Source organism: Myotis myotis, unplaced genomic scaffold, assembly GCF_014108235.1.
Source record: "Myotis myotis isolate mMyoMyo1 unplaced genomic scaffold, mMyoMyo1.p scaffold_m19_p_18, whole genome shotgun sequence".
NCBI lineage: Eukaryota > Metazoa > Chordata > Mammalia > Chiroptera > Vespertilionidae > Myotis > Myotis myotis.
In genome coordinates, this window is record NW_023416322.1 from 41,252,270 (window position 1) to 41,276,256 (window position 23,987).

General features: G+C 52.4%; 1 protein-coding gene across 2 annotated transcripts; it reads left to right on the forward strand.

The window, feature by feature from the left end:
* The first annotated feature begins 666 nt into the window (after positions 1-666).
* FRRS1 (ferric chelate reductase 1) lies at positions 667-23,987 on the forward strand. 2 transcript variants are annotated; one of them, XM_036343489.1, is made up of 16 exons: positions 667-996; positions 7,807-8,002; positions 9,079-9,215; positions 10,441-10,535; positions 11,833-11,980; positions 13,411-13,593; positions 14,660-14,758; positions 15,624-15,771; positions 17,083-17,196; positions 18,048-18,160; positions 18,863-18,949; positions 19,717-19,814; positions 20,049-20,107; positions 20,940-21,083; positions 22,306-22,367; positions 22,819-23,987. In XM_036343489.1, the coding sequence occupies exons 2-16, from the start codon at positions 7,807-7,809 to the stop codon at positions 22,909-22,911; spliced, it is 1,776 nt and encodes a 591-aa protein (XP_036199382.1). In that variant the 5' UTR covers positions 667-996; the 3' UTR covers positions 22,912-23,987. The 2 variants fall into 2 exon arrangements, with proteins under 2 accessions (XP_036199382.1, XP_036199381.1); XM_036343488.1 differs by lacking the exon at positions 667-996 and adding an exon at positions 1,515-1,728.

A 23,987-nucleotide genomic window follows, 5' to 3' on the forward strand; every position in this document is an offset into this window, starting at 1 on the left:
GGAGCCACTGGGAGCCACTGGGAGCCACTGGGAGCCGCGGAAACCAGCCTCCCCTCACCCTTCAGGGGCCGAGGGGCTCTGGTCAGTGGGGACTAGTTCTAAGGAGAGAGATGAACGCAGTGGCACACTCCCCCCTCTGAATCGCCTCCTATGATCGATCGCTTTAGAGTTTACAGAGCTCACAGGCCCCGGCCCTGCCTCTCCCCGTCTGCACGTGTGTGTTAGTCACAGTGTGAGGCCGGGCGCCTCAGTGTCACATGCATCTGCCCTTCCCAGCCCCATTTTTTTTTCTCTCCAAAGAATCTTGTAAAAAAACAAGGTTCAAGGCTTAAAAAGAAACAGCACTCCTCCACTTCAGGGCACATTATCCAAAGTCAAATCATTCTTTTGCTCTGTGTCGTTCACACGTTCAAGTTTCAGTTCTCTGCAGTCCGGCTCTCTTGTGTCTTTTGAAGTGAACGGAAGAGTTTGCTATTTACTGTTATTTCCTGGGTAACAGGGCTGCCAGGGTACATTCGGATTTCGGAAAAACAACGGATCTCTTTAAAAAATATAATTCGCAGCCAAGATTGCGTAAGACAACACTGGCGCTGAGGAATGATTGGTTATCTGGAATTCGAATTTAATCAGGTGTCTTATATTTTAATTTGCTGAATCTGGTTCACCCTACCTAATGGCAAGCAGGTTCTTTCGTTTGCCTTCGCACCCTATAGCCTGTTTTCACATGCGTTTGTAGCTAAAGACAAAAACCTAATTCTCTCAGAAAAACAATGACCAGTTGGCAAAAAAAGAAAGAAAAAAGTTCCTTGGTGTGAAACAGAATGTGCAGCTCAGACCCCGCACCCTCAAGGGCCCGTCTTGCAGGTCGAGTTCTGCAGCTGGGCTTGGGCTTGGGAAGTCGCCCGTCTTCATGGGGATCCGCTGGCCCCACCCACCGGCTGAAACGCGATCCGAGTTGTAGCGGAGCCGGAAGCTGGCCGGCGCCTCCTTCCCAAGGTAAGGGTGTCTTCTCCGCTTCTGTCCCAGCTCTTGGCAAAGCGTGGAAACATTTGTAAAAGTTGAACTCAGCCAGGTGACAGCACTGGCCGGGGGGTGGGGGGTGGGGGGGACAGGGGAGGGCGCTCCGTGAGCAAACTGCCTCCCGGAGCCCGTCTGGAGGTCCGAGCGCCCACCGCCGGCAGGGCTGACCGGGTCCCGGTGACTTTGACTTGTGAGCTTTCGCCCCACGGGAGGGCTGAGAGCAGAGCTGTGTGGAGCCTGACAGGCAATGGCTGTTCACCCACGTGTTTTATGGTTTAACTTTTAAACCGTGGGAACTCCCTTTTATATTCACTCCGCATGACGTAGTCACCTGTGTGAAGGTGACTTAGGGCCTCACTTGGTTTTTTTTAAGTGCCTTTTAAGGTAGGAATTTTAGCTCCCTCCACCCCCACCCTCGCCCGGGTGCAGCTTTAAAGCTGTGAACTCTGCCCTTAATTTTTTTCCTTTTTTTTTTTTTTTGCATCTTGCCACGCCGCCCAGGGGCACTGGGGGTGTTTCCGTTTGTAAATGAGTTGTCAGGAGCGTTGCTTCGCTAAGCTAACATCTTCAGTTCAGAGATCTTCATTTTTCTTGGAATTAGAAGGTGGAGCAGAGGGAGCGGCCTCGGTGGGCAGGGCGGGACTAGACCTGGCCTGTCGGTTTGTTGACATCAGGAGCCAGCCTTTCAGGACGGCTTTGTGCGAAGGGGTGAGTCCTACCAGGTCGCCACCGGCGCTGTCCCACGGGGGCTCCTGGCTGCTGTGACCGATCCACCAGGACCGGGCGGCCGCCTCCAGGAATTGGCCCAGAGGCGCATCTCCAGTTGTGGGAGGAAACCGAGATGGGTTTTTCATTAGGGACCAGGGAGTGGGTGGAGGCTCTGAGAGAGAGAGGTCCCGCAGGTGGTGGTCCCGCAGGTGGTGGAGTCGGGCGTGGTGGAGTCAGGCCTGGTGGAGTCAGGTGAGATTTCAGTCCATCTTCTTGTTAATCCTCACCCGAGGATGTGTCTCCATTGATTTTTAGGGAGAGTGGGAGGGGGAGAGGAAGGTAGAGAGGGACATTGACGTGAGAGACATACATCGATTGGTGGCCTCCTGTATGCGTCTTGACCAGGGCCCAGTCAGGGAGGAGCCTGCAACCGAGGGATGTGCCCTTGACCAGAATCGAACCCGGGGCCCTCTGGTCCGCAGGCGGCGCTCTGTCCACTGAGCCACACCGAAGGCGCAGGTCCATCTTTAATGGGGACCTGCTTTGCGGCAGGCGATGTGCGGAGGGTTCACAGAGGCTCTGCAATCTTCACGGAAGCCCTGGATGTGGCTCCCACCGTCTCTCAGAACGAGAGAGCGAAGGCCCGGTGAGCTGAGGTCACTTGCCCGAGGTCCCTCGGTGACCGCTGGGCCCGGCCCAGGTCTGTGACTTCCAGGGCCACACTGTTCGCTCTCAGGGCGCAGTAACTGATGGCATTTTAAATGGTCGCCGTCAGAAACGTCCAAACCTGTGAAGAATTCTTACGAGTTTATCTGAGCCAACCTGACCATTGCGGGGAAGCAGAGAGCTGAGTGGGTCGGGATGAAGCTCCGGAGTATGGCAGTTCCTCACCTTGTTTCATACATTACATCAGAGGAGACGGAAGTGGGTTGGGTGAGCTCCATCGGGGATGGATTAGAGAGGCAGAGAAAGCAAATCGGGGAGACCTCTGGGATGGGGTAAAGGGTGGGGTAGAAGGTGAAGTGACCCGTCTTTCACAGGGGTGAGTACTGGGGAGTTAATAGCCAACAACTAACAAGATAACAGTAACAGTGAGAGGATTCCAGGCTCTGTGCCCGCCCACAGGCTGTGCCCCGAGGGGTCTGGAAAAGGGAATTTAGCCTGACTTTCCACAGGAATGCTGCCCTGGATGCCAAAGACTCAGGCAGGCTCAGTCAAGGTAGAGGCTGACTTTGCCGTGGAGATTCTAGCCCAGGACATGCCCGCCACCACCAACTGCGTGTACTCAGCAAGTTCCCATTCAGGCCACCCTCTGTGGTGACTTCAGGCCTCTGAGCTGGTCGGGTAGCGTGGCCCCTGTGCGTCCACAGATCTGCAGGGAACGGGAAAACAGTGAGGGGTCCCGTGGGCTGGTGCCTCTGGCGGGAGCGTGTGCCCTGAGGGGTAGGAAGAGGGGGTCACCCTAACATCCCGGTCAGTTAGTGTAGCTGCAGGAAGACAACGGACAGGCTCAGGGAAGCTCTCCTTTTGCCTCCAGCTGAGGCTGGCAGTGAAGGTGATGGCTCTCGCCGAACTGGCCCCGCACGCGGGACTCTGGGTCTCCGGCGGCACCTGTCTTCCTCCTGCTGACCCGCCTGGCGTCACCTGGTTGTCAGTGCAGCCGGAGGAACCTGGAAGGGTGGGAGGAAATCATGTTCCCACCGGACCCATTCAGTGGTTAATTTCTTAAAATCGTCCTCCCTGTGCTTCCCGCCGTGAGAACGGAGCGGGAGACATCGTCGTCGTCTGGGGAAGTGGAAATACTTGGCTCATTTTTCAGTTCCCCTGCAGTTTGAGATTCAGCTCTCAAGGTCAATTAATCCTGGATTTGGGGGTTTGTAGGACGTGCGAGTTAAATTGCCAGGGAAGCGGGAAGCAAGGTCTGGACTATTTTGGGAGGTGAGCGCAGGAGACGAGGATGAAAGGAGTGTGGACGGAAGGGGCCACATGCTGACCTGACCAGCTTAGGGGAGGCCTGCATGGGGGTCTTGCAAACTCAGAGACCTAAAGTCACCATAAAGGATGGTCTGAGAATTAAACTTTAAAAGCAGTGATGGTGGGCAGTTACGTCCTAGGCCGGTATCTTCTCTGACAAGGTCAACCTTTACCTTAACTGAGCCTGTCTGTCTTTTTGCATCTATGATAACATACCCTTGAAATGTCTGGGTAACTTGTAACTTCCCTTTTTCTGGAGCCCCTGGGGCACAGCCAAATGTGCTGGGCGCCAGGACAGATGCCACAAATTCCTTCATTATCATGTTAATTGATCCTGCACCCACCTAAGTATGTGTCCATCATTTAACTTTTTATCCAATCCCAGGGGTTTCCCTCCTTTGCTTTCTCCCTCCTCCTTAATCTGTCACCAATGGATTTCATGTAACCCACCTACGTCCCTCCTCTGATTTCAATGTATAAATACAGATGTAACCCTCCATTCTCTGGAGCATTATCTCAATTCATTGAGGTTCTGCTTCCCGGCATATGTCGACAGTTTGGCTCAAATAAACTCACACAAATTCTTTACAGTTTCAATGGGTTTTTTACGTTAACAGAGCAGGTGAGCGTTCCAGCTGTCTCACCGCAACAGTGTCAGAAGTGGGCCCCTGCCGGTGCAGGGAAGGCAGCAGGGGTGGTGGATACGGGGCAGCTACGATTTACCGACAACCCAGTGTTTGTAGACGTTGAACTAAAACAGTTAGGAATTGACCCTGGTTCTTCAGGAGCTCTGGTTCCCGAGCCAGATCTCTGCCTGGCCTCCCAGACTCGGAGAGTGGCTGGGCCTTCTGAATTAGGCTCATGCACACGGCAGCCTTTGTCGCAGTCCTGCCCCCACTCACATTGCTCCGTCTGCAACGCGGCTCCTCTCGGGACTTGCCTACCTCCCCGGGGAGGGGGCAGTGATGTCGAGTGGAAATGTAACCGGACAACCAAGGCGTCCGGGCTGCCTGTCACTACTTGAGCCAGTTCAACCCCCATAAGCCAGCTGCTTACATTGGGTAGAAGGGCAAAGATGAAGTGGGGAAGCAGGGATTACAGGCGTGGGAAAGTAGACTCCAGATAATCACAGGTTACAAGTCATGCGGGCTGGGGGCGGGGGCGGGGGCGGGGGGAGGGTACAGGAGGGCGGGCGCCTCTGGGCACCCGGGACCAGATGACAGGCCATAGGGGCTGGGGGTTGTACAGAGCAGGTGCCTCCGGGACTAGATCATTTCGGCCACGAGGTTGTCAATCTTTCCATGATGACAGGCAGTTCTCAGGAGGATGGACCGCATTCCGATGTGAGCTCTCCTGTCCCAGGGCGCACAGCTCCCAGCAGGCGGGGATGTGCTTTCTCTAATCCAGTGGTTCTCAACCTTCCTAATGCTGCGACCCTTTAATACAGTTCCTCATGTGGTGGTGACCCCCAACCATAAAGTTATTTTCGTTGCTACTTCATCACTGTAATGTTGTTACTGTTATGAATCGTAATGTAAATATCTGATATGCAGGATGGATTTTCACTGCTACAAATTGAACATCATTAAAGATAGTGATTAATCACAAAAACAATATGTAATTATATATGTGTTTTCCGATGGTCTTAGGTGACCCCTGTGAAAGGGTCGTTCAACCCTCAAAGGGGTCACGACCCACAGGTTGAGAACCACTGCTCTAATCGAACAAAACCATCAGGTTAACAGAGCAGGACTCACAGTTCTGATCATCGGAGCTGGTCCCCGTCTGCGCGCTGCAGCGCCCATGCCCAGCCCAGCCCTCTCCTCTGCCGCGAAGGTGGTCCCTTCTGGCTGGGAGGCGGCCTCTCGCTCACCGCTCACTCCGCACAGTCCAGGGCTTAGCTCACACGCTTCCACGAATAACCCCGTACCCCAGGGGTGGGCAAACTTTTTGACTCGAGGGCCACAATGGGTTCTTAAACTGGACCGGAGGCCGGAGCAAAAGCATGGATGGAGTGTTTGTGTGAACTAATATAAATTCAAAGTAAACATCATTCCATAAAAGGGTATGGTCTTTTTTTTTTTTTAGTTTTATTCATTTCAAACGGGCTGGATCCGGCCCGCGGGCCGTAGTTTGCCCACGGCTGCCCTACCCTCTTCCCTGTGTGGTCCCGGGGCCCAGGTTGGCCGATGCGGTGAATGTGTCCTTTGAAGGAAGAGTGTCCTGCAATCATCCCAGAAGCATCACTGGCCACAGAGACATGGAAACAGCCTCCCCCTGGGCGGTGGCACCCGACCCGGAGCCAGGGACTCGCTCCTGTTTATTCCCTCGCTGACCTTGTGTTTGTCATATTTTATTTCCTTTTTTAAAGTAAATTAAAAAAAAAATTTTGATTTCAGAGAGGGAGAGAGAGAAACATCCATGATGAGAGAGGATCATGGATCGACTGCCTCCTGCACGCCTCCTACTGGGATTGAGCCCGCAACCCGGGCACGTGCCCATGACTGGAATGGAACCCGGGACCCTTCAGTCCACAGGCCGATGCTCTATCCACTGAGCCACACCAGCTAGGACATGTCCTATTTTCCTAGTGACTGGCAGGTGGGCGCCTCTGAGTCACTTCCCTTCCTGTCTTCTGCTTTCTCCTCTCACGGTTCCCAGCCTGCGTGCCCACCGTGCCTTCTGGAATCACCCTGGGAGGCGGGAGGCGGGAGGCGGCCCTGCGTTTATTCCGGCTCACGGCCGGGGTTCTGCAGATGAGGAAGCCGAGCCAGGGGTCCCGTGACCTCACGATAGTATCCAGCTCCTCGTGCATGGCAGGGAGCAGAGACCCAGCCTTGCTGCCACTCCCCCTGCAGAGAGGTCAGCGCCCAGTGACTGTGAGACGGGACCGGCCCCGCCCTCGGGGCCATTCTCTAGGCGCGTGGCCCGTCCTGCCTTTAGTTTTGTGGCGGCTGGGCCACGGCCACCTGGTGAAAGCCATGACTCGGATCTTCTCAAGAGAATGTTACCTGGTCCCAAAGGCAGGTCTGCCCCCAGCAAAGGGACCTGAGAACCGTGCTTGAGCAGGAAACCCTCGCAGGGCCCACTCCTCGCAGTTATCGGCTGCCTCCTGCACGCCGCCCTCTGGGGATGGAGCCCACAACCTGGGCCTGTGCCCTGACCGGGAATTGAACCGTGACCTCCTGGTTCATGGGTCCTCGATGCTCAACCCCTGAGCCACGCCGGCCGCGCGGAAACCCCGTTTTTATGGAGAATGAGCTGCTTTGTGGGCTCTTCCCATCAGAGCCCACACGCTGCCTTTACTCACCACCAGTAACCTGTCCCCGCCTGTTCATCCCCAGCCCGGATGGTTTGCGGGTTTGGGTTAGACACGCACAGGGAGGTGGGCCGGAGGAGCCAGTGCCGGTCAGGCCGGTGGTGCCTGTGAGGCCGGAGGAGCCAGTGCCGGTCAGGCCGGTGGTGTCCGTGAGGCCGGTGGTGCCCGTGAGGCCGGTGGCCGGAGGGCCTCACCTGGATGCAGGAGAAACACCTGGCTGACAATGGCGCTTCCTAATCCAAGGCCTCTGGGCCGCAGGGAACAGAAAGATTGCCTCTTGCAATGGGTGGTCTGTCGCCATCACTTTCCAAGATTGCAAATTAACGCCCCCCCTCCCTTCCGCCGTGCCATCATGATTAGCGCAGGGGGTCGGAGAAGGGGCCAGATGCGCTCAGGGGCCGCATTTGCATCCAGCAGCAGCTCCTGTGAGCTCGCTAAGCTCTCTAGGTGACGCGGAATAAAGCCTCTGGTTTTATTGGACGAGTCGGTCCTTCCCGGTCAGACTCCCAGCTGTCTTCGTCCTGTCGCGGCGCCGGGGCAGGAAGCCGTGAGGCCGTGCCGGCTTTCGGGGGCTTTGCTCCGAGCCTCACCGCGTAAGAGGTGGAGCTGGGGGCCAGCCCGTGGAGACGCCACCCACCGTCTTCCGCTGCGGCCCGTCGTTGAGGATTCGGGGGGCTGCCGGCTGAAAGCAAGTGGCTCTCTGGCTCCCCTGTCCTGCATGTGGAAGCTTCTATCGTTCATCTCAGTTGCCTCTGAAAATAACGCCCTTTCATCTTCCTGTGCAGATGGCAGCTCCCGGACGCACCGCGGCGGCCCTCCTGCTGCTGCTGCGCCTCAGCCTGGTGGCGGGCTATCCCAGCGGCAGAGTGACGGAGTCCTGCGGGGACATGGTCCCCAGACACGGCCACGCCCCGCGCCCCGACCCCGTCCACAGCGTGGCCGTGGCCCGGACGACATTCATGCCGGGAGACCAGATCGAAGGTACGCGTGCGGGGTTCCCCGTTCACAGGCCGAGGTCCATCCTCCCGCTGCACCCGAGGGGCTGTTGCCGTCGGAGTCCCAGTCCCAGGGAGGCCCCTCACCTGTTCGGTGGATGCCATCGTCCTCACCCCACGCTTCCCATGCGTGTGCTTAGCTGCTGCAGACGCTCTGCTCCCCATTCAGGGCTGGTTTTCAAACATGTGCTTATCATGTTTAATGTGTTGTCATGAACAATACTATTTATTCCACAGAAAGGAAAATAAAGTTTATTTTATTTGGTTTGAGATAGCATAAACCCTTATCTTTCTTTTTCCTTTTTATTGAGCCTTTCTCTTTCTTTTTTAATTTTTAAATATATTTTTATTGATTTCAGAGAGGAAGGGAGAGAGAGAGAGAGATAGGAACATCAATGATGATAGAGAATCATTGATCTGCCGCCTCCTGCACACCCCCTACCGGGGGTTGAACCTGCAACCCGGGCACGTGCCCTGACCAGGAATCAAACCTGGGACCCTTCAGTCTGCAGGCTGACTCTCTATCCACTGAGCCAAACTGGCTAGGGCTCTCTTTCTTGATACAGTGTAATCTCTTATACTAGTAGTTCTTTGATTCTTCTGGCAAAATGTGGACTGGCTAAAGGTGTATCTCGAACAGCATTCTGCAAACTCCACTTCCTGCAACTATTCCCAGCACTCTCTAACCAGAAGAGTATTCGGAAAGCACACTTTATGTGCATATATCAGGCTTCTTAGCGTTGCATGCTGCGTGGTAGGACGGTAAAGGGCCTAAGGATTCGCAGTGAAGAAACAGCATTACTTTCATCCAGCGTTTTCCACACTAGTTTGGCCTCATGGGCCTGACCATGGCCCACCTCTCCCCGCGGGACGGCGGTTAACATCTCTCGCAGCGACTGTCCCGTGCAGCCGAGCCTGGAGCTGTGTCTCGGGGACGGTCGCTGCCGTGTCCTCTCCTGGGGAAGCTCTGTGTGTGGACAGCCGTTGGAACCCGGCCGCGCCGCCTCCAGCAGTTCCCTCTGGGCAGTGCCAAACCTCTTCCCCGTCTCTCTGTTGCCGCAGTTACGGTGTCGGGGCCGGAGTTTAAAGGCTTTCTCATCGAGGCCCGGGATGCTGAGGATCTGAGCGGCGCTCCTGTGGGCTCCTTCACGCTGATTGACAGCCAGGAGTCCCAGCTTCTGACTTGCGGAGATAAGCAGGTTTGTGGCTGGTTTAAAACTGGTTTCTGTCTGTTTCCACGGGCCTTGTCACAAGAGGGTGGCGCGTGCAAGATAAACGACATTGCCCACGTGATGCAAACATCTAAACAGATGCCCAGTGACCCAACTCCCCCTTCACCCCTCCTCCCCCCCCCGCCCCCATTTTACTACTGGCAATCTACTTTACACATGCGCATCCTAGGAAAGGCAGGGCAGAGCTTGAAGAGTGTATGCCTCCTAATACTTCATGTGCTATTGACTCAGCGTGTTGATTTGGGAAGGTGTAAATGTTGAAGATAGAGTTCTAGAGAGGGACGGAAATTCAATTTTTGTCATTCATTCGTTTGTTTAGTAAGCATTTATTATCCCAGGAACTGTCTTGGAGAGCTCATAGCCGGGGACACGAGTAAAGCATGCGGACACGTGACATAGCACACGGATAGGACATGGATGTAGGACAGACACATGAGTAGAACAGTGCGCACCCACAGGATGGGGGAAGCATAGCTAGGGAGCCACACCCAAGCTCGAGGGGATGGAGAGGGAGCTGCTTGGAGGACCCGACCCCAAAGCTGGACCACAGGGCATCTGCCAGGTGAAAGGAAGAGGGAGGTAAGATTGAGAGAAAGGAATTATGCAAATATAATCACCACCTATTTGGAGGCAGGAATATTTTTTCTTTTGATGAGTCTCCTGTATACTAGTTGCATGTATGAATGGAAGGAATATACACTTATAGTATAAATGAAATAGCAAGCCAAACACACCCAGTATTCATAACTCTCTTTAGTTCCTTTTTTAAAAAAAATATGTTTTTATTGATTTCAGAGAGAGAGATAGAAACATCAATGATGAGAGAGAATCATGGATCGGCTGCCTCCTGCACACCCCACACTGGGATCAAGCCTGAAAGCGGGGCACGTACCCTGACCGTGAAGCAAACCTTGACCTCCTGGTTCATAGGTCGACGCTCAACCACTGAGCCACCTGGGCCGGGTTCTCCTTAGCTCTTGCATTTCTGCGGACTGGGATTTATTCAGAGCCAGAGCTAGTCTGGTCTCCCCAGTCAACCTGCATGTACTGGGTACGTGAGACCCTGTTCTAATAAAAAGGTCTCTACTAGAGGCCGAGGCCGTGCACCAATAAGTCCCTTTGCAAATGAGTCCGCTCCGGCCCTGCTGAGCCGGCCAGGGGCTGACGGAGAGCTCTTTTCCATTCATCACAGGGGTCAGCGGTGAGCCACACCAGTGCGCACAAGAAGACAGAAGTGAGAGTCTACTGGGACGCCCCCGGCAGCGCCCCCAACCATGTGCAGTTCCTGTGAGTAGAGACCTGCCCCGGTGTAATTCCACAGCGATGGTCTGTCTCATTCTGTACCTATTGGCGGACTTTCCCTGCGGGGGGGCTGCTGGGGTGATAGCACCGCCTGCGTATGTAAGCAGCTGTTTGGCTTCTTTTCTTTCTCCCTGTCTTTTTTTTGTTGTTAAGTATATTTTTATTGATTTCAGAGGGAGAGAGAGACAGAAACATCAGTGAGGAGGAGAGAGAATCATGGATCGGCTGCCTCCTGCACGCCCCACACTGGGGATCGAGCCCGCAACCCGGGCCTGTGCCCTGACCGGGAATTGAACCGTGACCTCCTGGTTCACAGATGGATGCTCAGTCCCTGAGCCACGCCCAGGCCTGCTGTGTTCGTTTTTCCTGAGCGTGCACCCAGCACCTGGCACAGGGCCTGCCTGCCTCCTGAGAGGCACGGGGTAGACACTGGATGTGTGAATGCAGCATCGCCCGCCTTCACGCTGACAGGAGCCCTCAACAGTCCTCGAGTCTGCAGGGAGCTGGGCTGAGACTTGATAGACTTGGGATGAGACTTTAAAACCCACACCAGCCCTGACATGTGGGGCAGCGGGGCACATTGCAGGTTAGGTGGTCGGAGCGCGTGTCCCTGGAACCTCCCAGAAGGTCATCATGGTGTAGCGTGAATGGCTCCTGAGTGGCGTGAGGGGCATGGCTTTAGGGGAGAAGTGCCCCCCGACACGCCTCCTCCCTGCACTCCACCTCGTGCACCAGGTCCCGCGCGCAGTCACAGGGCTCGCACCCGCGTGTTGTGTGGCCTGTGAAGACGGGGCTGTCACCCCGCACAGCTGGCGGCGGCTTCTGAGCCCCGGGCAGCCTTGCGCCCTGGTGGCCGCTGCCCTGCCCGCTGACCGAGCACTGGGAGGTGAATGAGGGTGTGCAGTCTTGGCATGTTGGGGGGGGATCGTGCAGTTTAGTCTCTGGCCTGGCGTTGGGAGCGTGCCCCCCAATGACAAGTCAGAGTAGAGAAGAGGAGGGGAAGGGGGGAGGAGGAGGAGGAAGAGCAGGATGAGGAGGAAGAGGAGGAGGAGGAGGAAGAGGAGGAGGAGGAAGAAGAGGAGGAGGAGGAGGAAGAGGAGGAAGAGCAGGATGAGGAGGAGGAGGAGAAGGTGAAGGAGGAGGAGGGAGAGAGCCATCAGAGATCTGGTAGGCACTCCTAAGTCGCGTGTCCCTTCTGAACTCCTTCTCACCCTTGGAAGTTTTGATCTGCCTGCTGGGCCACAGTTGGGGTTCTGGCTGACACCCCGGTTCTGCGTTTCAGGGCCACGGTCTTGGAGAAGTATAAAATCTACTGGGTGAGGATTCCTAGTCCTGTCATTTCACAGCCAAAGGCCCCGCCCTTTTCAACACCTGGGACCACACCAGCGCCTTCGCCAGCCTCGCCTGCAGTCTCCCGTCTCACCAAACCAGTGAGTCGCCTCCTGTGGGTCCCCAAACGCCGTCTAGGGGAGCACCTCCTTGGGAGCTGGGGTTCCGTGCTCGGGGCCCTGTGAGGAGAAGCAGCCGCCCTGAGCGGTGGTGGCAGCAGGTGGGTCTCAGGAGGAGGGAGGTCCTCCTCCAGCATTAGGGCTGCAGGTTAGAGGGGGGAGCGCAGCCCTGCACCTCCCAGTGCGGCCACCACACTGACACAGTCCCTACCAGCGGGATGCGGTTCCTCTGAGACCTGGGGAAGCAGCAGCAGAGAACTCCCTCCCTCCCTCCCTCCTTCCTTCCATTCTCTTCCTCCCTCCCTCCCTCCCTCCCTCCCGCTTCCATTCTCTTCCTCCCTCCCTCCCTCCCTCCCTCCCTCCCTCCCTCCCTCCCTCCCGCTTCCATTCTCTTCCTCCCTCCCTCCCTCCCTCCCTCCCTCCCGCTTCCATTCTCTTCCTCCCTCCCTCCCTCCCTCCCTCCCTCCCTCCCTCCCTCCCTCCTGCTTCCATTCTCTTCCTCCCTCCCTCCCTCCCTCCCTCCCTCCCTCCCTCCCTCCTCTCTCTTTCCACCACCAAATATGAAACATGGAGTGGGAGCTTAAAGCTTAAGCTCTATTCAGACAAGATTTGGAATGTGGAGCACAATCTTGAAGTAGTGGTAGAGCTTTTATATATATATATATATCCACACACACATATATTTAAATATATATTTATTGATTTCAGAGAGGAGAGAGAGAGAGAGAGAGAGAGAGAGAGAGAGAGAGAGGGAGAGAGAGAGAGAGAGAAACATTAATGAGAGAGAATCATGGATCGGCTGCCTCTACTGGGGATGAACCTGCAACCAGGCCTGTGCCCTGACCAGGAATCGCACCAGTGACCTCTCTGTGCACAGGACGATGCTCAACCGACTGAGCCACACAGGCCAGGGCTCTTATATTATTTTAATATCAAATTTGAACCAAATGCTAGAGGCAGAGTCCAGGGTCTAAATACACAATTTTGCAAAGGTTTTGCCTGTTTGATTTTTAAATTGCACCTCTGGAAACTGGAGGATACCCTGCAGGCAAGACTGTCCCTGTGGACTTAAACACTCCCTGAGGAGTTTCTAGAATTTCCCCGAGCCTTCCCTGGGGAACATAATTAACATGAACTATTTGGGTATTAAAGGGACTTTAATACTCGAGCACAATTACAGTCCAACTACTGTGCCTTCCAAATGTTAATGAAAAGAAATTACGCTGAAAAGTTCATGACCTTGAAAACGACTGCCCGGGTCATTTCTAATTTGGGGCCTGTCTCCTGCCCCCTTATTTGGGTCCTGTTGTGAAAAGGGGGTCCGTTAGGACCTGTGCCCTGGGAGGGGCCCTTCTGTCTTTGGGGATGAACGGCTGGTTTGATCACGAAGCCCCGCCCCCTCATTTTCCCAGTTCAGTGCCTCGGGCTGTGGGAGCAAGAAGTTCTGTGTGCGGAGCCCCTGGGCCTGCGACCCAGCGAAGGAGGCCACCTGCCTCTTCCTGTCCTTCACGCGGGACAACCAGTCGGTGACGGTAGAGATGAGCGGCCCCAGCAAAGGCTACCTGTCCTTCGCGCTTTCCCACGACCGGTGGATGGTGGGTACCTCTCACTAATCCGTGGGGTGACATTAGTCCCCGAGGGTCAGCTGTTTGTTCCGGGTCAGATGATGGCGCTTGAGGGAGGGGTGGGGAGGGAGGCGGGTGCTGAGGCTGAATGAGCCTGTGTGCTGTGGTTTGTCGATTCCTGGTGTCATTCACGGCGACTCCAAATTTCTTACCTTGAGCTGGGCTAATTCCGAGTTGAGTGTAAGATTAACGGGTTGTTCTTGGGTCTTGTTTAAGGAGCTTATCGACCAAGGCCCATAAAACACCTTGCTGGGTAGTTGAGGGGGAGCGACTTAGAATAGGCGAAAGAACCAAATCTACGCACAGTAACGTAAAATCCAGAAGATTCGCTTGTACCTTGGAATGATGCCAGGTGCTTTGAAGGGGCAACCTGCCCTTTGGTAGTAATTGAAATGAGATCTGAGTTTAGAGAACATTCGAGATGAAAGGACACATGGGAATCAGACCGGCAAAGAACGCCTCCCTGAGCTCAGACACTGTGGCCTCCATACGTAATGCTTACCCTATTGGGTGTTGAATGTGTACAATATTAGCAATATTTGATTACAGTGCCTTCCATCTTGAAGGCTACCCCCCAAAACTGATATAATATAGCGCATTTACAGTCATGAAAATGTTTAAGGCATAGATATAGATCTATACAAATAAGTATCCAGAATAATGTTCATGATAAATTAAAACAGGTAACAAAACTGTGTATTTTTCTATTTGGAGAGAGAGAAAGATATAGGTATAAATATAAATAGATTTGGATGAATATATATGAAAGCATTAACCGTGGTGTTCAATTGGGGATGGGTTTATGGGCATATAAACATGTCAAGTCTATTTTAGCCTATTTTTTTTTTTTTATAATGAAATTGTATTGCTTTCCTATTATAACAAAATCCTATTGATTCATAAATCGGACAGCCATAGTATCAAGGCTGCCAGTAAATTATTTAAGAATACCAAATACTATTTGATTTTTATTAAGGACTTAAAAGCACAGCGTTGAACTTCCTTTAGACTCTTCTCCTTTCCCATCATTCTCCAGGGCGACGATGACGCTTACCTGTGTATTCACGAGGACCAGACCGTGAGCATCCGACCTGCCCATCTGACGGGGCGGAGCCACCCTGCCCTGGACTCCTGGGTAGGTGTCAAAGTTCTGGGAGCCTCTACCTGGCCCGCCCACCCTCTGGCCACGCGGCTCACAGCGGCACGTCTGTGTGGCAAAGTGGCCTTGAACCCGCAGTTAGTCGGGCCTGAGCAGGGGCCTCACCAAAGGGTTCCCCTCTCATAACACTCTGGGAAAGCTTTTCTGCACTTTGCCTTATTTATTATTTTTTTTTTTACTAGATATACATATATATTGAATAAAGTTTATGTGTATTTAAGGTGTGCAACATGATGTGTTTTAAAAAAATGTTTTGATTGATTTTTTTTGAGAGAGAGAGGAAGGGAGAGGGAGCGAGGGATAGAAACATCAATGATGAGAGAGAATCATCGATTGGCTGTCTCCTGCGCGCCCCACACTGGGGATCGAGCCTGCAACCCCAGGCATGTGCCCCCGACCGAGAATCAAACCGTGACCTCCTGGTTCCTAGGCCGACGCTCAGCCACTGAGCCACGCCGGGCGGGCGCGATGCTTTGATATCCATACACACAGTGAAATGCTGTGCCAAACCGGCTAGGGCTACTTGCTATTGTTTGTTCAATGTTTTTGATTGTTAGTGGCCAGATGGAGTTTTTATGCCTGCCAAGGGTTCTCTCCTGGGGAGAGGAATTTGGGGGTTTGACTCAAAGTAAAAATAATACTTGTGCCAAGTGAGATCAAGACAGACTGGGAGGTAGTGTTTGTTGTACTTTTTGAAGGGGACGTGGAGGAGCAAGGCCAGCGCAGACCAGACGCGCACAGAGGGTCTCCGAGAAAGGAGCTTGGACGGGCAGGACTGCGATCACATCGGGTTTTAGCAAATCTTGGGGAAGCGCTGACGAGACCCACTGTGCGCTTGTAGGACGCCCTCGAGGATATGGCCTGGAGGCTGGAGGATGGCGGGATGCAATGTTCTTTCAGAAGAAACATCACCCTTCCTGGCGTTGAGAATAGATTTGACCTAAACACAAGCTACTACATATTTCTAGCAACTGGTGCAGCCAAGGATGGTAAGTACTATGTGTTGATAAAAACGACCTTTTCAAGATTTGTTTTCTTCTCTCTCTTCTCCCCTCCCCCCATTTAAAAAATATTTACACTTGCGGGTAAAGAGTTACCAAAACCCTCTTCCATCTTGCCTTCCCTTTTGACCTTGGTTGGCCTTTAAGTTTCGTTTCCCTAGAAACTAGGCAAAGGTAGGGTCAACTACGCTGTAAGGCCACATGCTCACGATGGAAGTGAATTTCTGGCTGGTAAGCAGCATTTGGGCCAGGTATAAGAAGCCGGAAGAGCGAGGAAAGTCATTTTATAAATATCTAGGGGGACCATTGCTCTTCTGCTTTTTATTGTTGATGTTTGGTTTTGTTGCATTTTGGATAGATGACATACCTGGTTTCCTATAAAGTTACATCTTTTTGGAAATTATTGCCTTGTAGTCCGTGGTCTAATATGTATTTTTGTTTGGGCCAAAGATATATCATATATATATATATATATTTTCAAATTTCTTGATTATTTTTATTCTTTTTGATACACATTGTATTCTAAAAATAATCTATGCTCCATGATTTATTTACTGATTCTTCTGGTGATGACCATTCAGCTTGTTTAAATTTTTTTGGCTAGCATAAAACAAATTTCTGTGAACATTCTTGTACATATACCTTTGGGTAAAGGGTATTTCTGTAGGGTAGATTCTCAGAATGTAGGAATTCACACACACCCATACTCACGAATACAAACTAACAGGAATAACTCTACATCCACAGGCTTAAAGTTATACATAATGAACAATAATATGATAACCCATTCTCAAACTGTGCACATCACTTTTCTTTGGGACTTTGGTTTGTTAGTCAAACCCAGTCCCAATCGATCAATGCCACAAAATGGAGCATTGAAATGTGCTTGTCTTTCTCTCAGGCCCAGCTTCTGTCGGTTTAATCCAGAATTCTAGATTATTTTTCACATGTATTCTCTTTCAAGAATTATCCTTTCCATTTTCAATCATTTGTGGTCACATTAATGGTAATTATTTGGATGAAACATTGTTTGTGGGCGTCTCACTGTAACTCCCACCTTCCCAGCCTCATGTCTTGATTGGCTAAATTATTTCTTTAGTTTTTTCCCCCAATAAGGTCATGTGACCCTGCATCTGGGTTTAGGTTGCTTTTGCATATGAATGGCATCTCTGTTGATATTTATTTTCTATTATTTTGAGAAGTTTTGTTTCCAGGGTCCTGACACAGTCTTTTTATTCCTTCTCTTCTGAGGAAGTAATTCTTCTTCATCTCTTTTTTCCTGCTTTTTTATAATTTCAGGTCGAATTTATAGACACTCCCAGCAGCCTCTGATTACATATGAAAAACATGAGGTGACAGGTGATCCGCAGGACGTGGGAGCGTCTCGGGCCCCGCCCCTGCTGAGGGCTCACGGTGAGCTGCTCCCTGTGTGTGTGCTGCATCCTCACTCCGCCCATAACCTTCCCGGTGGCTCGGTGCTGGCTGGGGTAGGAGTCGTGGCGAACAGAAGTTAGCAACTGTTTAGAAATCTCTGTGTGACCATTCACATTGCAGTTAGCAGTATTTACCTTTCTGTAAAAAATATTTAAAAAATATTTTTATTTTTTAATATGTTTTTATTGATTTTAGGGAGAGAAAAAGGGAGAGAGGGAGAGACATAGAAACATCAATGAGAGAGAAACATCGATGAGCTGCCTCCTGCACGCCCCCCACCGGGGATCGAGCCTGCAACCCAGGCTTGTGCCCTGACTGGGAACTGAACCAGCAACCTTTTGGTGTGTGGGACGATGCTCCAATCCACTGAGCCACCCGGCCGGGCCACCTATTGGTTTTTCACTGGTTTTTGGAGTGAGAGGTGAGACGGTTCCAAGGTGACTCAGGCTCTAGTAGCACAATGGTTAAGGGTACGGCTGCTCAAGCCAGGATGGACTCGACTTACATGGCGTCTCTGCCTTGGTTTCCCCATCCGGCAAAACTGGAATAATAATAATTGTAATCACTTCATCGGATTGTGGTAAAGATCCATTAGGTTAGTTCACGGGGAGCACTTAGAGACTGTGCCTTGCACATAGTAGGGCTATGGAAGTGTTAGCTGTTAGAAGCAGTCGTGGTGAGAGTGAAAGCTGTGATACCCGGGTGTTTTGAGGGTATGCCATGGCAGTTGAATGTACTTTGCTGGTGGTTTCTGTTTTCCGAGCACGTAGCGTGGTCGCTGCAGGATAGTGGGGTGAGTTGGTGATGTCACCATCGCATCTTCCCTGCAGGGGCCTTGATGCTCATGAGCTGGATGACGGCCGTCAGCGTGGGTGTCATCGTTGCCCGGTTCTTCAAGCCCGTTCTGTCCAGGCCTCTCTTCGGCGAATCCGCTTGGTTCCAGGTAGGCGGGAGGAGAAGGTTCATGGGGTTTCGTACTAGCTGTACGTTGCAGCAAGCAAACACATGAACTATGTGGGTTCCTTTCCCTTGGTGTGTGTGTGGCATAGTTTTGTGATTTCGGGATCCTAGTAATTTCTTCTTCTTGCCCTTTGGTTTCCTAACCAGTTGAGAACAGACACAAGGTCCTTGATAGAGGTCACAACAGAGGCGACTTTAGGCAGGGCTCGGGCGGGGTTGGAGGACGTGCCAGGGCCGCGTGCCTCCCTGTGTGACGTAGACTTTGGGACCCGCAGGACCCTGACCTGCATGTCCAGCTGCACCGAGCACAGACGGGCCAGGAAGGCAGAGGGCAGGGAGGGAAATCGCGAGGGCTTCCTGTGTGTCCACAGGGGGTCTGTCCTCCGGGTGCTGCAACAATCCGCGTCAGACTCCCCGGTCAAGGTCACCTGTCTCCTCTGGGGGGGGGGGATGGGAACTAGAAGCGTTTCTTTTCATGTTGCCCCCTTTGGGATCAAGAGGCGAGAGTCAGTTGGTACCCCTCAAAACAAAGCAGAACACACCTTATCTTTTGTGTGTCACATGTCAGGTGTCAATCAAAAGCATTCCTTTGAGGAATCTCATCCCATGATCTTGTCCCCATGGTAACACCAAGTCCTTTCTTGGGCTCAGGTAACTTCTTCTCACTGTCATTTCACCCTTGCAGGTGCATCGGGCGCTCATGCTAATTACTTCCTTCCTCACCTGCATTGCTTTCGTCCTGCCTTTCATTTACCGAGGAGGCTGGAGTAGCGTAAGTACCTCTTACACTGGGTGTTTTCCTTTAAATTCACTTGAGCGTCAAAGGAGATTGATGTTTTATTCTCAGTTGATGGGCAAACAGATATTTCTGTGCGTGGGTGACGCCACAGCCACGTCCTTGGACACGTTACTGGTGTCTCTGACCCTCAGTTCCCCCGTTTTTAAAAGTGGGTTATTCATAACCAAGTGTGGAGCATGAGTGTGTGCAGTGTGTGCCTGGTGTGAAGGACATCATCATACCATCACCATCATCACCACCACCATCATCACCACCACCACCACCACCGTCATCATCACCACCATCATCATCACCACCACTACCATTATCACACCATCACCATCATCACCACCATCATCATCACCATCATCACCACCATCATCATCACCACCACTACCATTATCACACCATCACCATCACCATCACCATCATCATCATCATCATCACCACCATCATCATCACCACCACTACCATTATCACACCATCACCATCACTATCATCATCACCACCATCACCACCACCATCACTATCATCATAATCAACATCACTGTCACCATCATCACCACCACCACCACCATCACCTCCATCGCTGTCATCATTACCATCATCACTGTCATCATCAGCATCACTGTGTCATCACCATCCTCCAATGTTTAAAGCTACAGGCAAGCATGAAGAATGCATAGATGTGTATTATTTGTAACTTGTGGGTGTGAACCGAGGGCGGGAGCGAGAGCATTAACGTGGGGTCCCTCTCTCAGCGTGCAGGTTACCACCCCTACCTCGGCTGCGTGGTGCTGGTCCTGGCGGTTCTGCAGCCCCTGCTGGCAGCCATGAGGCCACCTCTACACGACCCCAGGTACTCGCAGCCTTGCTACACGGCGCTCCTCACGTGCCGGGCATTCGTCGGCACACGAATCTCTTTTCAAGCAGAAGCACTTTGCATTTTGTGAAATTCAGTGATAAATTCTATTTACTTAAAAGCTTTAAAGTGGATTTCAGATGTCTCATTCCTAGGCAGTCGGGGGGTCTCTGGGGAATTCACGGTGGTTCCGTCCCTTTTAAGGATCCTTTTGCTTCTTTATTGTGGCAGGAGGCACCTGTTTAACTGGACGCATTGGGGGATGGGAACAGCTGCTAGAATCGTGGCCGGTAAGTGGCTGTGATGCCCACATTCACACATGATTGCCGGTCGCCCATGATGCAAGTTGTAATTGGGCGTAAAGCCTTTTTGGGTGCATTAGTGATCGGAGTGGTTGGTTGTTGAGGAGAAATCAGCCTTCAACATTGAAATCCAGAAAGTAATTTCTCGAGATAGCTATTTAAGTCATTATTTCAGTTTTAAGCTTAGGGTTTTTAAAATGACATTAAAACTTTCCTTGTAAGACTTTTTTTTTTAGCTTTTGCCTTTGCAAACAGAATAAAGGATGCTGGCCGCCAACTGTTTGAGGAGCTCAAGTGGAGGGTCATTTGTGGGCTGGGCTGAGCTGGGCTTTGAGGGGGATTTGGAGGGGGCGTCCCAGGCCTCTGTCCCCAGGCCCCTCCTCGGGGATGGTGCCTCTCCCAGAAGGCGGTTTGCAGAGTCGGGTCTGACTTTCCCGTGTTTTGCTGCCTTGGTAACAAGTCTCTAAACTGGCGCCGCTTCCCCCCCGTTTCCGTGTCCCGTGGGGCTCCTGGTGGAAAGGGGAGCGCAGTCGCCACTGGTTTCCGTACCGGTCTCCCTTCCACCCGCAGCCTTGAAACCTGCAAAGTGCAGCCGCCTCTTTTTTAGAGCATCGCTACAGTCTCTCCTCTGACCCTCCCAGTCTAGTCCTAAGACGAGGAAACACGGAGTAACCGTTGGGCCTGAAATAGTGATTTCATTCACTCAGCTCTTTGGACACGTGTCCTCTGCTACAACCCGCGTGCGTGCAGACACACAGAGACCTTCTTGGTGGCGACTGCATGGAAATACACATGTGGCTCTGTTTCCCTCTGCACGCAGTGGCGGCGATGTTCCTGGGGATGGATTTGCCGGGACTGGCCCTTCCCGGCCCGTGGAAGACCTACGTGATGCTGGGGTTTGTCGCCTGGCACGTGGGGGCAGAGATCGTGCTGGAGGTCCACGCGTACCGCCTCTCGCGCAAAGGTACTGCCCGGGATCGTTGTCCCGTGAGCCGGTGGGGAGCGGTCGGGTTCCCGATACTAAGGGGGGCTGCTCCCGGGAGCGCCTTGAACACTCCTGCCCGATCACTCCGGGCTAGAAACTGTGGGAATTTCCTGCCTTTCTCTTTCGTGTTTGTCAGGATGATAAATTGTGGGTAAAACAGAAGGGCCGACTGCAGGCTTCAGGGAGGATGTCTTCGTAAGGACGTGTGCTGCGCGGGTCTGGCTGGGAGGCAGTGGACACAGGGAGCCCCGCATGCCTGGGGGGGACCCCGAGCCGGAGGAAGCAGGGATGCCCAGAGTCAGCCCAGGGCAGGGCTGCAGACAGCTGTTCCCTTCTGATAGTTTACGGGGCGCTACCTCTGCTGGCCTTGCACGTCGGACACAGCCGGCTCATGAGTGAGCCATGAGGGAGGGGCTGACTCTGCCCAGCTGTCTGTCCCAGGCAGGGCACTGCCCTGGAGCCCGAGGGTGGAGAGATGTCCAACCAGCGTGGAGTCTGGGCTGTGTCCTTGGTGTCCTGTCTAGTATTCTGCGCCCCTCCTCCACCCCCCCAGTGATAAATCAAGTGGCCCTCTCCGAGCACAGCCTCTTTGTTGTCTAATGTAGTATGTTGTGACGTTAGGAGTCGGTGGCTTTTGGGAGCTGAATACTCCTGCGTACTTGGCTTCTGATAGGAATACATATACAGCTGGGCTTCTGCTGACCACGGAGCTGGGGCTTGTTGTTTAAAAGACACATGTACTGCCCAGCTGGCGTGGCTCAGTGGTTGCGCATTGACCTATGAACCAGGAGGTCATGGTTCCATTCCCAGGCAGGGCACATGCCCGGGTTGTGGGCTCGATCCTCAGTGGGGGGCGTGCAGGAGGCAGCTGATCAATGATTGTCTCTCATCATTGATGTTTCTGTCTCTCTCTCCCTCTCCCTTCCTCTCTGAAATCAATAAAAAATATAAAAAAGAAAAGAAAAAAAATGTACTTCACACTTGTATTGTTAGGGGTTTGATCTGGTTGGAATTGCCTAGAAAAGAGCATGTTTAAGTGCCCGTCCGGAGTGTGAGAGCCTTACTATTGGGGACGTTTGGAATGTCCCGGGAGCTGGAAATGGGAGAACAGACTCAGCAAACCCTACCCATGAGCCTCGCTGCGCAAGTGTTCGCCTGCACACCCACGGGCCTTACCGACACATGTTTTTGCTCTTGGCAGTTGAAATACTGGATGACACTAGAATTCAGATTATGCAGACCTTTACCATGGCTGAGGCAGAAGTAAGTCCTTCTTGTTTATAGTTTTACTAGAGGCTTGGTACATGAAATTTGTGCACTTGGGGGGGGGGCCCTCAGCCCAGATTGCGAGAGGGTGCAGGCTGGGCCAAGGGACCCCATGGGTGCACAATCGGGGTCAGGGGGGGGCATGGGAGGTTGGCCAGTGGGGGATGGACTATTGGAGGGCTCCAGGGCGTGTCCAGCCCATCTCGCTCAGTCCTGATTGGCTGCACCCCAGCAGCAAGCTAACCTACTGGTCGGAGCGTCTGCCCCCTGGTGGCCAGTGCACATCATAGCGACTGGTCGAGTGGCCTTAGCATGTCATTAGCATATTACACTTTGATTGGTTGAATGGATGACTGGAAACTTAGCATATTAGGCTTTTATGATATGGGATTGACAAAAGCCTTCATGATCAGAGATCCATCCTCTCACCTGTGCGTTTTCCTTTCAGGGCCACGGCTTTAAGAAGGCGGTGCTAGCCGTGTATATCTGTGGGAACGTGACTTTTCTCGTCATATTCTTGTCTGCCGTCAGCCGTCTCTGAGCCCGCCGCGGCCTTGCTGTGCCGGCCAGGTGACGGTCTCATCGAGCCGGGGAACGCGAGGCCCATGCCGCCTGCCGGGTGTGGGCAGGAAATCCGAGTTGGAGACCAGGCCATGCCCACGCGGGGTTCTGGCGGCTGGCCCTTAGGGTCCTGTGGACTGTGACGCGCCGTCCAGCCTTTAGGTGCAGGTCCGAGTCTTAAAGGGAAGGTCGAGGAGAAGTGACCCTCGAATATTTCTCTTTTCTGTACCTTTTTATTGAATGTATCGGGGTGACACTGGTTCATGAAAGGATACAGGTTTCAGGTGAACAACTCCACACACATCATCTGTACGCTGTCTGGTGTGTTCACCACCCCAAGTCAGGTCTCCTTCCATCACCATTGATCCCCCGTCTCCCCTCCCCCACCTCCTCCTAGCCCCCTCCCAGTATTTCTATGCTGAGATTTTAAGAATGTTAGCATTTAGGAATGTAAACAAGAACTATTTGGAAAATAAAGGATGACCTTAGGATGGAAAGGCGAGGAGAGGAACTATATTGGGGCTCTGGAAGTACTGTGGGCCTTTTAAGACAACATCCACAGGGTGTCCCCCAAAATGAGTACACACTTTAACAGCTGATAGCTCAATTTTAAAAATAGGATGTATTTTAATAAACACTGCCTTTATAATTATTCAAAGCGTGTATACATTTTTGGGGGGACACCCTGTATTTTTACTAGTTTATCTCAATGGTCTTTTTTCCTAGGGCTTTTTGGGAAACTGTATTTTTCAGTCCTGTTTTGGGGACTCATTCCTTGCTCTGTGTATCTTGTTTCTTTGGTAAAGGTGGAAATGGGGCTGACCCCATGGTAGGTTTTGTTAACATTGAAACATATTACGGATATTATGTCTTCCCTAGCTGTGAAATGTGAGTGTGCATCTTCTGCTTAAAAACTGCCTTTATATATTCAGCAACAGAGCTGATGGCCTTTTATATGCTCGGTGTTTTGACAATCAGATTTGAATCCGACAGCCTTTGGAGATTGTAGACTCGAATTTCAAAACTAATAAAGCTCACCCTTGTGGACACATCTAA

Excerpts from the sequence above, each read along its gene's own strand:
- FRRS1 (XM_036343488.1), top strand. The coding sequence starts at position 1,549 with ATGAGTTGTCAGGAGCGTTGCTTCGCTAAGCTAACATCTTCAGTTCAG. Across the intron at positions 13,594-14,659 it reads TTTCCCACGACCGGTGGATG|GGCGACGATGACGCTTACCT; the intron begins GTGGGTACCTCT and ends ATCATTCTCCAG. Across the intron at positions 18,950-19,716 it reads ACCGAGGAGGCTGGAGTAGC|CGTGCAGGTTACCACCCCTA; the intron begins GTAAGTACCTCT and ends TCCCTCTCTCAG.